The following is a 14,820-nucleotide window of genomic DNA, read 5'->3' on the forward strand; positions in this document are numbered from 1 at the left end:
CAGAATTTTTGCATTCAAATAGCATTGCTACATTACCATTTCTTTAACGATTATTAGAGGAAATGCACCAAAGGTGTTTACATTAATATATGTTTGTTCTGATTGTTTACATTAATATAGCTTTGTTCCAATACAAGTTATTTCATGTTTTTTGAATGTCACTGCAACAAATAAAGGATTTGCTTTTTATATACAATGTTCATTCTTATATTTGAAAATAGCAAGATTAATTGAAGGCTTTTTCACATTGTTGACTCTCATTAGGCTTCTATCCAGTATGAATCTGTTTATAATTTGAAGCTGATAATAAAGGAGGGCAGGAGTTATGGCTCAAAAGTAGAGCACTCACCTAGAACATGTGAAGCCCTGGGTTCTACCTTAGCACCACATAAAAATAAATAAATAACATAAAAACATTGTGTCCCCCTACAACTAAAACAAACATATAGAGAGAAAAAAAAGAATAAGGAAACATTTTTTACATTGCTTCCATTTACATGTTTTCTCTGCAGTATGAGTGTTTATACCCTTGAAAAAGAGTGACAATCCTGATAGTTTTTCCAGACTGTTTTCATACAGTCTCTCTCTGTTATGAGTTTTCAAACTGAATTAGAATGAGCAAAAGTTGTACCACATTGTTTACATGAGGTAAAAGTACTTATTGGAGGTCTCTCTCCAATAAGTTCATTCATATACATGAAGATATACACAACTAGTAAATGCTTTACCACATCATTACATTCACAGAGCTCTTCTCCAATATATTTTTATGTGTCCAAAGCCCACTGTAATAAGTGGAGGCTTTCCCACATTGTTTACATTCACAAGGTTTTTCCCCAGCATGAGTTTTGCCATGTTTTCGAAGATAATTCAAACCACTGAAGGCTTTACAACACCATTTATTCTCATGGGGCCTTTCTCCATTGAGATTGTTCATGTATTTGAAGGAAAAGGGGGGAAAAACATGAAGATTTTTCTTTTATTTTTAAAAATTTTTTAGATGTTGATGAACCTTCATTTTATTCATTTATTTATAGGTGGTGAGGAGACTCAAACCCAGTGCCTCACACACGCCAGGCAAATGCTCTACCACCGAGCCACAACCCAACCATGATGGTTTTAACACATTATTTACATTCATAGATACTCTCCAGTGTGAGTCTGCTCAGGCACATGAAGATAAACAGAACATCTAAAGCTTTTACCACAATGTTTACATACCCATGTAAACATTCTTTCCAGTATGAGTTTTTTCATGGAAGTGAAATTCAACGGGTGAAGCAAAGTCTTTCACACAGTGTTTACATTCATAAGAGTTCTTTCCTATGAGTTGGTTCATGTGAGCAAAATTAACTGGATGAACAAAAGGCTTTCCCACAGTGTTCACACGGATCATGATTTTCTCCAGTATGATTTTGATTAAGTATTTGAATGGTAGTTAAAGTAGTGAAAGCTTTTCAACATGGTTTACATTTATACGGATTCTCTCTATCATGAATTCCTTCATGTGTACAAAACTCAACTTAGTGAAGGCTTTGTTTCACTGCTTAGAGTCATAGGGCTTCCCTCCCATATGAATTTGTTCATGTGCCTGAAGAATAGAGGACTGAGTGAAGGCTTTCCCACACTGCTTACATTCATAGGGCTTCTCTCTAGCATGAGTTCTTTCATGTGAATGAAGGTTAGATAACCAAGTGAAGGCTTTGCCACACTTCTTACATTTATAGGGCTTCTCTCCAGTATGAGATCGTTTATGTATTTGAAGGCTAGACAAAGTAGTAAAGGCTTTACCACATTGCGTACACTCATATGGCTTCTCTCCAGTATGAGATCGTTTATGTATTTGAAGGTTAAACAACCTAGTGAAGGCTTTACCACATTTTGTACATCCATAGGGTTTCTCTCCAGTATGAGTTTGCTTATGTTTATGAAGGTAAGAGAAGGCAGTGAAGGCTTTTCCACATTCTTTGCACTCATAAGGCTTCTCCCCAGTATGAGTTCTTTCATGTGTGCGAAGGGTACCAGATGAGCTAAAGGCTTTGCCACATTGCTTACATTCATAGGGTTTCTCTCCAGTATGAGAGCGTTTATGTATTTGAAGGTTAAACAAACTAGTGAAGACTTTATCACATTTTGTACATCCATAGGGCTTCTCTCCAGTATGAGAGCGTTTATGTGTTTGAAGGTAAGAGAAGGCAGTGAAGGCTTTTCCACATTCTTGGCACTCATAGGGCTTCTCCCCAGTATGAGTTCTTTCATCTATGCGAAGGGTACCAGATGCACTAAAGGCTTTGCCACACTGCTTACATTCATAGGGTTTCTCTCCAGTATGAGTTTGTTTGTGTTTTTGAAGGTAAGAAAATGCAGAGAAGGCTTTTCCACATTCTTTGCATTCAAAGGGCTTCTCCCTAGTATGAGTTCTTTCATGTCTGTGAAGTTTAGTAGATGAAATAAAGGCTTTGCCACATTGCTTACATTTATAGGGCTTATTTGCAGTGTGAATTTGTTTATGTTTTCGAAGGTAACATAAGGCAGTGAAGGCTTTTCCACATTCTTTGCATTCATAGGGCTTCTCCCCAGTATGATTTCTTTCATGAGCTTGAAGTGTACCAGTTGAACTAAAGGCTTTCCCACATTGCTTACATTCATAAGGCTTCCTTCCTGTATGAATTTGTTTATGTTTTCGAAGGGAAGAGAAGGCAGTGAAGGATTTACCACATTCTTTGCATTCATACGGCTTCTCTCCAGTATGAGTTTGTACATGGGCGTGAAGAGTAGAGGACTGAGAGAAGGCTTTCCCACATTGTTTACATCCATAGGGCTTCTCTCCGGTATGAGTTCTCTTATGTGAGTGAAGGATGGAGGACTGGGTAAAGGCTTTACCACACTGCTTGCATTCATAGGGCCTCTCTCCAGTATGAATTCGTTTATGTTGCTGAAGAGAAGAGGAAGAAGTAAAGGCTTTTGTACATTGTTTACACTCATAGGGCTTCTCTCCAGTATGAGTTCTTTCATGTATTTGAAGTTTGGAGGACGTAGTGAAGGCTTTTCCACACTGTTTACATTCTGTCATATGAGTTTGTTTATGTACTTGATGTTCAGAGGAACAATTGAAGACTTTACTACATTGTTTACATTCATAGAGTTTCTCCCCAGTGTGAATTTGCTCATGCTTGTGAAGTTTACTAGATGAAGAAAAGGCTTTACCACACTGTTTACATCCATAGGGCCTCTCTCCAGTATGAGTTCGTTCATGTGAGTGACAGTTAAATAACCGAGCGAAGGCTTTCCCACATTGTTTACATTCATAGGGCTTCTCTCCAGTATGAGTTCTTTCATGTATTCGAAGGGTACCAGATGAGCTAAAGGCTTTGCCGCACTGCTTACATTCATAGGGCTTCTCTCCGGTATGAGTTCGTTTATGTGTTCGAAGGGAAGAAGAACAAGTGAAGGCTTTTGTAAATTGTTCACATTCATAGGGCCTCTCTCCAGTATGAGTTCTTTCATGCATTTGAAGTTTAGAGGGTGTAGTGAAGGATTTTGCACATTGTTTACATTCATAGGGCTTCTCTCCAGTATGAGTTTTTTCATGTGAATGAAGGCAAGATGACCGAATGAAGGCTTTGCCACACTGCTTACATTTATATGGCTTCTCTCCTGTGTGAGTTCTTTTATGTACTTGAAGTTCATAGGAAAAAGTGAAGAGTTTACCACATTCTTTACATTCATGGGGCTTCTCTCCAGTATGAATTCGTTCATGAGAGTGACAGTAAGATAACCGAGTGAAGGCTTTCCCACATTGTTTACATTCATAGGGCTTCTCTCCAGTATGTGTTCTTTTATGTACGCGAAGGGTACCAGGTGAGCTAAAGGCTTTGCCGCACTGCTTACATTCATAGGGCTTCTCTCCGGTATGAGTTCGTTTATGTATCCGAAGGGAAGAAGAACAAATGAAGGCTTTTGTACATTGTTCACATTCATAGGGCCTCTCTCCAGTATGAATTCTTTCATGTAATTGAAGTTTAGAGGATGTAGTGAAGGCTTTTGCACATTGTTTACATTTATAGGGCTTCTCTCCAGTATGAGTTTTTTCATGTGAATGAAGGCAAGATGACCGAATGAAGGCTTTGCCACACTGCTTACATTTATATGGCTTCTCTCCTGTATGAGTTCTTATATGTACTTGAAGTTCATAAGAAGAAGCGAAAACTTTATCACATTCTTTACATTCATGGGGCTTCTTCCCAGTGTGAATCTGTTCATGCTTCCAAAGTGTACTGTAAGAAAGAAAGGCTTTCCCACACTGCTTACATTCATAGGGCTTCTCTCTTGTATGAATCCGTATATGTATATGAAGAGAAGAGGACGTACAGAAGGCTTTTGCACAGTGTTCACATTCATAGGGCTTCTCTCCAGTATGAGTTCTTTTATGTGAGTGAAAGTGAAAAGCCCGAGTGAAGGCTTTACCACACTGCTTACATTCATACGGCTTCTCTCCTGTATGAATTCGTTCATGTACTTGAAGTTCAGAGGAACATGTGCAGACTTTACCACAATGTTTACATTCATAGGGCTTCTCTCCAGTGTGAGTTCGTTTATGTATTCGAAAGTAGGAGAATTTACTGAAGGCTTTACCACATTCTTTACATTCATAGAGCTTCTCTCCTGTATGAGTTTGTTTATGTATTTGAAGAGAATATGAATGAGTGAAGGCTTTCCCACATTGTTTACATCTGTAAGTCATCTCTCCAGTAGGAGTTTGTACATGCATTTGAAGGTTACTTGAAATAGTAATGGCGCCTCCACATTGCTTACATCCAGGTGGCTGCTCTCCAGTATGAGATGGTTGATATTTTTGAAAACACCTGGAACAACTGAACTCTCTTCCAAATGCCAGACCTCCATTAGGTCCATTTACAGTGTGCTCTGACACGTGGCATGGAACACTTGTGAGAGAAATGGAGGATTTTCTCTTCTCTTTACATTCATATAGCTTTCTTCCACACTCCTCATTCTCATATGGTTTGTTTGCAGAGTGAGATAAGATGGGCCTATTAAGGAAAACGTGACATGTGAAGACCTGTCCACACATATTGCTTTCACATGAACTGACTAGCAGAAATGTTCCTTTAAGACTAAGATTTGGAATCTCACTGAAGGTTTTTACACAGAGTACCTTTTCAAAGTTTTCCAGAGCCTACCATATGACTTCTGTAAAAAAAAATATAAGCACAATTTATGGTTGGGTCAATAGTACTTTCACATTTATTAATAGGCTTTGGACTTATATTACCAATATCAGGGAAAGTATGGGTTTTCTGTTATGTCTATACTGTATGCTCTTTGAAAGTCAATGTAACAATTACTTTATAAGACTGCTTCACCACAACTGCTACTAAAGCAGTGCTATTATAAATGAAGTTTTTTGACATTGTCAACAAGTCAATAATTTTTTAAAACAGTAAACAATTACCTTACATTAAAGTTCATTTTGGTGTAAAAAGAATAATTCATCTCATGCCTGTTTTTCTTGCTTATTTGTAGAATTGTAGGATGTGCTAGAATTCCCTCAAAGCACTTGGTTTCCTCATATGAGAACAAATTACCTTACGTCTCTCTCAGTATTTGTATTCTGATATTCCATGTTCTGGTCCTCCCATGTGTCTCCTGAAATGTAGTCCCAGAAAAGTCATTAGAATCATCATGATTTCAGAATGCATTACGGGATTTACAATTTGGACATCTATACTGCACCCATTTAAAAAAGATTTAAAAAGAGGGAAAAAAAGGATTATGGTATTTATGCTGTAGAGGGCAATGACATTAGGCCCAATTTATTCCCCTAAGTACTCCCTTTCCCACATTCCAAATTCATGAAGAAAAAAAAAAACCCCCTCCAAGGTGCTCTATCCTTGATAATGTAATGAAACATCATCCTTACCTATAGAAGCCAGGTTTCTAAGGACTTCCTGCATCACATCTCTGTGGAGACTCTTCTGGGAAGGTTCTAGCAAAGCCCACTCCTCCTGGGTGAACTTCACAGCCACATCCTCGAAGACCACTGAATTCTAAAATACCCCACAAAAATGTAGTGCAGGCCAGGACAGAAAGTCAGCATGAGGCCTCTATTCTTAATATGTGAGATACTCTCACAATTGTGATCTCCAAATACTCAGACTATGATTTGGTTGTTAAACTTGTACTCTGTCTGCACTCAATTCCCCAACCAGGCATTCCAATATAAGAACTGAACTATCAGGAAAGCATCAGCAGAGGAGAAAAAAAAAAAAAAAATCCTTCTCAATTTTAGTTCAGGCATGCTACTGAGTCACCCCTAAGATCTTTTTAGGGTGAATGTCATAGAATAATGAAGCCTTACTATATCATGTGCAGAAGAGACCTAAGTTTAGTTCTCCTGTCAGTACCTATCCTGAGAAAGGCCTACTGACAAAGTTGTACTTTAGCTGGTAGAAGGAGGTAAAGATTTGGACAGGATCTCACCAAACTAAGCATTTATACAGAGTCACAGTGCTTGACAGTGTACGTAAGCAACATAGTAGGTGCTGAATGATTGCTTTACTCTGGAAATTGTATTATTTTGTCCCACTCATACAATGTAGAACCTCCACGATCAATGATCGCCAATCCATTAAAAAAAAGAAAAAGAACCCTCTGAAAACAAAGTCTAAGAGCTTTCATGATAGGCAACATTTCATTGAGGTGGTCACAACATGGCAACTGGGGATTGAGCTCAACCTGTGCGATTACAACCAAGACAACCAATTAGAATATATTGGTGCTTTATTCCAGATCAAATGTAACCTACTAATTATAAAAACAATCATCAATAAACAACTTGTAATATCTTCAAATTAATATCAAAATATAATGGGAAAAGTGCCAAATACTTTTCTGATATTTCACAAGCCAAACTCCTAGTCATCAATGGAAGGTACTTGTCCAAGCCCAATAAGAATAAGAAAGGTGTAACACCTGTCAATATGTTCTAGAGAGCAGATTGTTGTCTTACATCATATACAGTCATGTGCCACATGACATTTTGGTCAATGATATTTATGGATAATAATGGGCTACATATAAATGGTTATCAATAGAAAAGGGATTATTGCAGTGTTTGTAATGACGGTGGTGCAACCAAACCTAATGCATGATCAATTTTGGTAGCTTGTTAAGTGAAATGCTGTGTGGGGCTGAACCCTAGGAAGCACTTACATGAGACAGCCTAGTATGTAACAGCCATTCCTTCTAGGACCGTGTGAATACACTGTGGTGTATGTGCAATGGTGAGGCAGCCTAAATAAAAACTACCAGAATGTTTAAGTGACACCTGAGTATAAATAAAGAACTTTAAATAATATTATTGGACACAGATAGCATAGAGGGGTTCTGTGTTTATATTAACCTGGACCTTATGTCAGTTAGTTAGCATTTGGGATTAAAGGAAGACTAAATCATAATGTAGTCATGGTAACAATAAGCTATGTAACTTGGGAGATAAATAAACATGGTGCTAGGAGGAGCAGCCACTTCTTTCTTGCCTCTGCATTATATGGGTAAGTCTCTGTTGTATTCCACGACTAAAACACCCAGTCTAGTGAACTGGGCTGCACAAAATAATCAGAGACAGAAATACCTTTTCCTTTGGGTCCTGTCATGGCTCCTCTGACCTTAGAAGTCCATGGAAAGAGAGAGAAGCAGATGCTAAACCCTTTTAATGGGAAGAAGCGATTCAAATGAGGCAAGAAGTAGGATTACAAGGGAACAGTGCACCCTATTCCTAGGGCCACTCCCAGTGCCACACGTTATTATCTGAATGAGGGAAAAGACCGAATCACCAGTCATGCCACTATTACACCAGACTACAGTGATCTTTCGGATCCTCGTGGTGCATCAGGATTCAAAGGTGTGTGTGTGTGTGTGTGTTTGGAATGGCTCCCCACAAGCCTTCTTTGTTCCTTTCTTTATAGTTAGCAGAGAGATGAACCATAAGAGGGACGAAGAGAAAAGAAAGCTTTCAGTGGTTTGAAATTCATATAAAAAATTAACTAATGACAGAATGCATTGTTGAGAAGCGGAAACATTCACATGCAATTTTAAAAATGAATCAACACAAAATGGTATTAAACAGAAAAAATGCATTATTTTCATTATTCCTTGGACACATGTTAATTTATTAGACATTCTGGTGTGATATACAAAACTAAAACAGTTTCAAAATGTTTTTTTCTAGAGAAATAGAAAAAAAGATTTTTATATAAGAAGAGTAAGCAAGAACAAAGAATGAGAAATTCAAATGCATTTAAAAGACGAAAATGAATTAAAAAGTAGCCTCAAATACATGGGACATTAGAGGGTGTGGGTGCATAGTGAGATGAATAAATGCACAACTGAAATGGAAAAGAGACAGGACATGCAGCAGGAGCAGAAAACCACGTTAACAAACAAACATACAAACAAAAAGCTTTAGAAATTATCCACAAAATCTGACACAACTAAAACTACAAACTACTTCAGGGAAATGATACATGTAAAGATATTTGGTATTTGCAAGCAAATGGAATTGTAATCTACACAAAATTAACCATGAAATCAGTTCAATCACTTTCTAAATAGCAATGACATTTTTTACATAAAAGTAAGAAGTATTGTTCTAATGTTCACATGGAAATACAAGAAAATTAACAACAGAAAAAAAATAATAAATAAACTGCAGAGCACCACATTTCCAGCTTTCAAAACCTCCTCCAACTATACTAACAAAGACAGAGTAGCACTGGTTTAAAGGCAGACATATACAACAATAAAATGGGGGACCTGCTGACCCATGCAGAAAAAGAAGAAAAAAATGTTGCACAGCAAACAGGACCTTCAAGAAAATGAATGGCCGGGAAACTGTGTGTTCATGTCAACGTGTGAAGTCAGACCCTCACCTCACGGCACGTACCTACATGAAATCCACATGGACCAAAGCCCTGAAGATGTGAACCTCATCCATTCTTAGAAGACAATGCAGAGCACAATCTCACAACAGTGGATTTGGGAATGGTTTCTGGGATATTTTTCCATCCATGTCATTCATGAAAGAATAGATGAACTTGATTTCACCAAATGGCTTTTAGTTGTGTCATTTGCAGCAATGAGAGTGAAACTTTGGACACCACACTGAGTGGAACAAGCCAGGCACAGAGAGAGACATCTGTGTGTACAAACTCACTCAGAGAAGTTGCAAGTTGAAGTCACAGAAAGTACAAGAATAGTCACCAGAGGAAAGGAAGAGTGAGGAGAAGGGACAGGGCAGGACTGGAAGAGCAGACTGTGTATCAGGTACTAAAATACTCTCAGGAGGGGCCAGCAGGACTGCTCTCCAGAACAGTAGAGTGTCCAGAGCATGTAGTGCACAACATGTCACTAAGCATTTCATAACAAACCAGAGGGAGTAGTCCACAGACACCCAGAAATGATAAATGTAATGGTCAGAAGGGCTAAAGCCCTAATCTTATCATGACACACTGGAACAGGTGTACAACTAGCTCACTGCACCTCATCCACATGTGCAATTTAAAAGCGAATCAACACTAAACTGAAAATTTTATCCTTTATCAGATACCACCAACAGAGTGAAATGGCACCCCCAAAGAAATGTAGAAAACACCGGCGCATCATGATTCTGGAGAAGGTTTGATACCTAGAAAAAGCAGCTGACAAAAATCAAACCCATCTTCATGACATCAACATGCACATACCAGGAAAAGAATGAAAAACCCTAAAAGCCACAGGGATCTATAAAACCTAAGGCTACACTGAAGAACAAAACCCTGTCTCCATGACAGAAAAAAAAGTCAAGGATTCCTGCTCTCACTACTTCTAGACAACACAGCAAGAAGGGGGCTCCCAGGGAAGCCAGGAACAAAATCACAGCATTCCAGACCTCAGGGCTGACTCACACAGCACCAGATACTGAGGCAAAACCAAGGACTCCACCATATAAAGGTGGGAAAGGTAAAAACTCAGACCCACTCACGGGCTGAGACAGCTGCCACAGGCAACAAGACAGGAGGAGAGAGGGACACCTCTGCACCCTTCACCACCTCTCACCCCATCAACAGTGACTGCCTGACACAGTGCCCATTTGCCTTGTGTTTCTGGCTTCCTGCTCCCTACAGTCTCTACTACAAGTGGATAAGGACATCTGACAGGGTTTCTTCACTGCTTTACCTCCCAGAAAGCCTTCGACATGGGGGAGATCGATACCTGAGAAGTCCTAGGGCTCTAACACACAGAGGCTTCACACAAACCTCCTCACAGGCCCACAGCCACTCAACTGTCACAGGCTGAAGTGATCAACCCTATCTCATTTGACAGAGTGGTGGCTCCTGGACCCTAAGCCATTTTGCAAAGTTGGGGAAACCCAAATGAGTTCACAATGTAGGTCCACATGACATCCTGCCCTACAAAGTTCAGCGCACCAGCACTCGTGATTTTCAAAACCTGGAAGCACCCAAGAGGAAGATGTGTTCCCAAGGTCAGGAGTGAAAAAATTAGTAAACAAAACTCATAAATTTAATAATCAAAAAAATCAACTTTTTACTCATAAAATTCTGAAATGGAACTTAAAAAGTTCATTTACAATGACACTCAAAAAGTAAATATAGAGGAAAAAACAATATAATAATAATATATAGTACATACACAATAAATAGCAAATAGAAAATTATGAAACTTATTTTCTAAACTGTAATGCTTGGTGGAAGTAGCTCAACATCCAAATAAATACCATTCTATGCTCATGGACTAAAGGTTTAATGTTATTAAGGTGGTGATACTCCAAAGAATCTACCAATTATATTTAAACCCATCAGAATCCCGGGTGATGATTCCTTTTTAGAAATTGAAAATGTCATTCAACATTACGAGGGACCCAGAATACTACAGGACTTTGAAAATGAGAACAGCAGTCTGACTAGCACTTCATGAGTACAAAGCTCACTTCAAGTCAGCAGTAATCAAGGGTGCAGTAATGGTACCTGGAACACCATGTAGAAGAGAAATGACAGCAGCCTCAGGGAGCAGAAGGACAGCCAAATAGCAGTGGAGCTGCTCCACATGGAAACAGGGAAAATGAAGCAGAACAAATGTGACCCTGGAACAGCCTCAAATTTCACATAACTTCATGATGCACCTCAGTCCTTACTGCAAACCCTGGGACTCAGTACCATCCTGCAGGGAGCACCCTGAGCACACTGTGCAACATCAACATGCTACAGTGATAAAGTCACACCACAGTTCCCCATATCCAAGGCCAGCCCAGGATGCCATCAAGAGAAAAAAGAATAAAGAAATTGAGGTACACATACACAATGGGATTTTGCTCAGATATAAAAAATGAAAGTATGTCATTAGCATGAAAATGAGTAGAACTGGAAGACAACATACTAAGTAAAATAAGTGAGAGCCAGAAACTCAGATGCTGAATGTTTTCTTTCCCATATGTGGAAGCTAGAGCAAAATCAGGACAAAAGTGGGGTAGGCAGGATCCTGTGAAAATAGAAGAGAGGGAGGTGAAGAAGAGGACAGAGACTGAGATAAGGGAGGAAACAGGAAATGAGAGAACACTGGAGTGGAGTTGAACAGATCATCCTACGCACATAGATGACATATCATGATGAATTCCACCATTATGTTGATCCATAGAGCATAGATTTGAAATATATATATATATATATATATATATATATATATATATATATATATATATATATATAAATAATAGTAGGAAGTCTAGTGAGTAGAGGTAAGGAAACAGAAAGAAAGTAGGAGAGAAAGGAAAATTACTGGGGACTGAAGTGGAGTAACTTACACCAACCTAATGCTTGCACATTATGTAAAAAATAAAACCCAACATTAGCCAGGCAAGGAGGTACACACCTGTAACAGTAGCAACCGAGGAGTCTGAGGCAGAGGATGCAAGTTTGAGGGCCAGCCTCAGCAATGTAGTGAGGCCCTAAAAAAGTCAGGGAGATGGTCTAAAAATAAAATATAAAAAGGGCCCAGGATGTGGCTCAGTGGTAAAGTTCCTCTGAGTACAATCCCTGACAGCAAAAAGATAAATAAATAAAACAAACCCTAATATCATGTATAACTAATATACTAATACAAATGGGGGGGCACAGTTTGAGAATATATGAGAACTACTGCCCTGGGTTAGACACTCAGCACAACAAAGGAAATGAGAATAACAACATAACCTATTAGGAGCTTTTATTCTTAAAGTCCTAAAACAAGTCCAATGAAAACAATGATCAAATAGAAGGTATTTTTTTCTTTTTCTTTCTTTTTTTTCTTTTTTCTTTTTTTTTTTTTTTACCTCACCCCTGAATAAATACATTTGACATTTAATGAATACCTAGGTCTCTGATAAGTAAGCAGATGAATTTGAAGTGACAGAAAAGGCTGGTGCTGAGGGAACACAGATGTGTCAGGCTCAAGGGGCAGGTAAGGTCCTTGCCAGCTGGACATCTCACACCTGGTCCTGCTCACTGAAACACTCCATGATCATCCTCCCAGGAGACCTAGACCATGACTCTAGTCTACGAGGCTTTCAGGTTTGCACAGCACTGCACTGGGGTGGGTGGTCCTTTTGCTCTGGGAGAGTTTTCCTCCTTCACAACTGTGAGAGAATGCAAGGGCAGGAATCACTGCTGACCTGGCCCCTCAGCACCAGCATCCACAGGCTCACTGTCCACCTGTCTCCAAGGAATGGGAACAGGGCTTGGGGGAGACAGTGTCCCTAGGAGGCAGCTGTCTAGATGAGGCCTATTCTAAGAGATTCCTCAGCATAAGGGCCTCCAGCTGCTCCCCTCACAAGCTGAATGACACACTTCACAATGTCTTCTAGAAGGAGCTGACCCAGGGCCTAAAATTGCCTGCTTCCTGTAGGACACAGTGCAGCCTACAGGACTTGACACAGCCCCAAGCGGGGCAATATAATGGCTGAAAACATGGAACCCTGTGAGGGGTCCAAAGGAAACCTCTCCACAATTTGATAAGGTATCAAGTCCTGGGGAAGGAAAAGAGAGAGAGAGATAGAGAGAGAGAGAGATAGAGATAGAGATAGAGATAGAGATAGAGAGAGAGAGAGATAGAGATAGAGAGAGAGAGAGAGAGAAAGAGAGAGAGAGAGGCACAAGTTCTCTTAACAGTAAAGTTCCAGGTGACTGTTCTCTCCTTTCATCATATGGGAAATTCACAAAAAGAGATGAAAATGCTGTGAACTTGGAGGGAGAGTCAGATCTGTAAATATGAGAAAAGGACAGGAATATTAAGAATGTACCAAAAGCCCTGGTAGGGCATAGGAGGGGGAAAGGAGGGTGACTCCTTGAGAGAAGAAACACAGATCCCTCAGACCAGCATCTTCTACCCAGGAGCCCCACACCTAAGGCAGGATCCCCTGAGACCCGCTCCCTTCACTTCACACTGAGAACCTAGGGCTGGGGTCCAGCTGGGCAGAGAGGGTTCTGCCAAAGTAGCTGCAGACCCGGCAGCACACTGGGAACCCACCTGCACCAGCCCACACCATGGCCATCAAGGGCTGAGCTAAAGCAGCATCTGACTCAGGTACTCTTAGCTGACTATAGAGATGACAATGGGAGGCCAGAGGCCAGCCACAGCTGGTTCACCACTTGTAACAAGCCTACCTCCCACCTGACCAGACCTGCCCCCCACACTCACCATTTTCCGCCTTCTGGGGAGACCTGACATCCTTCTTATGGACCTCATAGCACCTGCAGGTCACAGGGAGACAAATGTGAGCCAGAGTCACTTGGGCCTCACACAGCAGAGAAGACACAGTACTGGAGATGGATTCTGAGCTCCACAGGGTGAAAGATATAGGCTTCTGAGACTGTGGAAGGCCACCCCCTCCCACCAGCTGCCTGCTAACTAGCCAAGGCTCCACAAGACCCCTGTCTCTCCCCGACACAAATGTGCACACTCTGGGGCCCTGACTGACAGGAGATGCATCACACTCCTGATACATAGGCCAGGAAGACAAGGTATTGGCAAAAGCCCTTTTCAGGCAGTACTTCCTCCCTGCAAGGGGACCTGCCCCACCAGGGGAACATTTCCACTTATGCAGAGCTGAGCCTGGCTTTCCACAGCAGGTCCTGTTGGCTAGGAAGCTCTTCTGGGCACAGAGTACCAGGCATATGTGAGGAATTACAGCCTTGGTTCCAAGGCAGCCTACCATGACCTCAGAAAAGGTGTGTGCCTGGTCAGGCCTAACTGGGAAGGAGGGAGCCAGGCATAAATCACTTGGGAAAAGGCCAGGGCTTCTTGGGCAAAGCCTCCTCACACTTTTACTCTGTCAACTCATTTTCAGACAATAATAATAATAATAATAATAATAAAAAGACAATCAGGAAGTACAAGTATTAAGTGCATAAAAAACGAATTAGATGACAATTACAAAATAACTCAGTGAAAGAACAAGCAAACATTTGAACCAGGTCAGGTTAGAGCCTGCCTCACTCACAGTTCAGAATAAATACCCTCTTGCAAAGGGGTAATCACATTCCCATATTGGGAGCCAGACTCTGACTGCTGAAATGTGGCCCCAGAAAGGCTCATTCCCTGTGTCCAGGAGGGGACACCTAAGAATTTATCTCTCAAAATCCACCATGCTTCCTGTTCTATAGATATACTTAATAAGATAAATTCAAAGGAAAAAAAGAATGATACATGTATAAAAAGGGGGCTCTTCCACCAAACTGCAATAGGGGGCAAGAAGGCTACCCTACCTCA

General features: G+C 40.4%; 1 protein-coding gene across 1 annotated transcript; it reads right to left on the minus strand.

The window, feature by feature from the left end:
* Positions 1 to 3,126: 3,126 nt before the first annotated feature.
* Positions 3,127 to 13,794, minus strand: LOC143399559 (uncharacterized). The gene is given in 5 exon segments (XM_077109444.1): positions 3,127 to 3,244; positions 3,247 to 5,051; positions 5,607 to 5,667; positions 5,942 to 6,068; positions 13,750 to 13,794. Coding segments are annotated over 5 exon segments (2,052 nt in total). The 5' UTR covers positions 13,780 to 13,794; the 3' UTR covers positions 3,127 to 3,215.
* Positions 13,795 to 14,820: the final 1,026 nt, after the last annotated feature.

Source organism: Callospermophilus lateralis, chromosome 5 (genome assembly GCF_048772815.1).
Source record: "Callospermophilus lateralis isolate mCalLat2 chromosome 5, mCalLat2.hap1, whole genome shotgun sequence".
NCBI lineage: Eukaryota > Metazoa > Chordata > Mammalia > Rodentia > Sciuridae > Callospermophilus > Callospermophilus lateralis.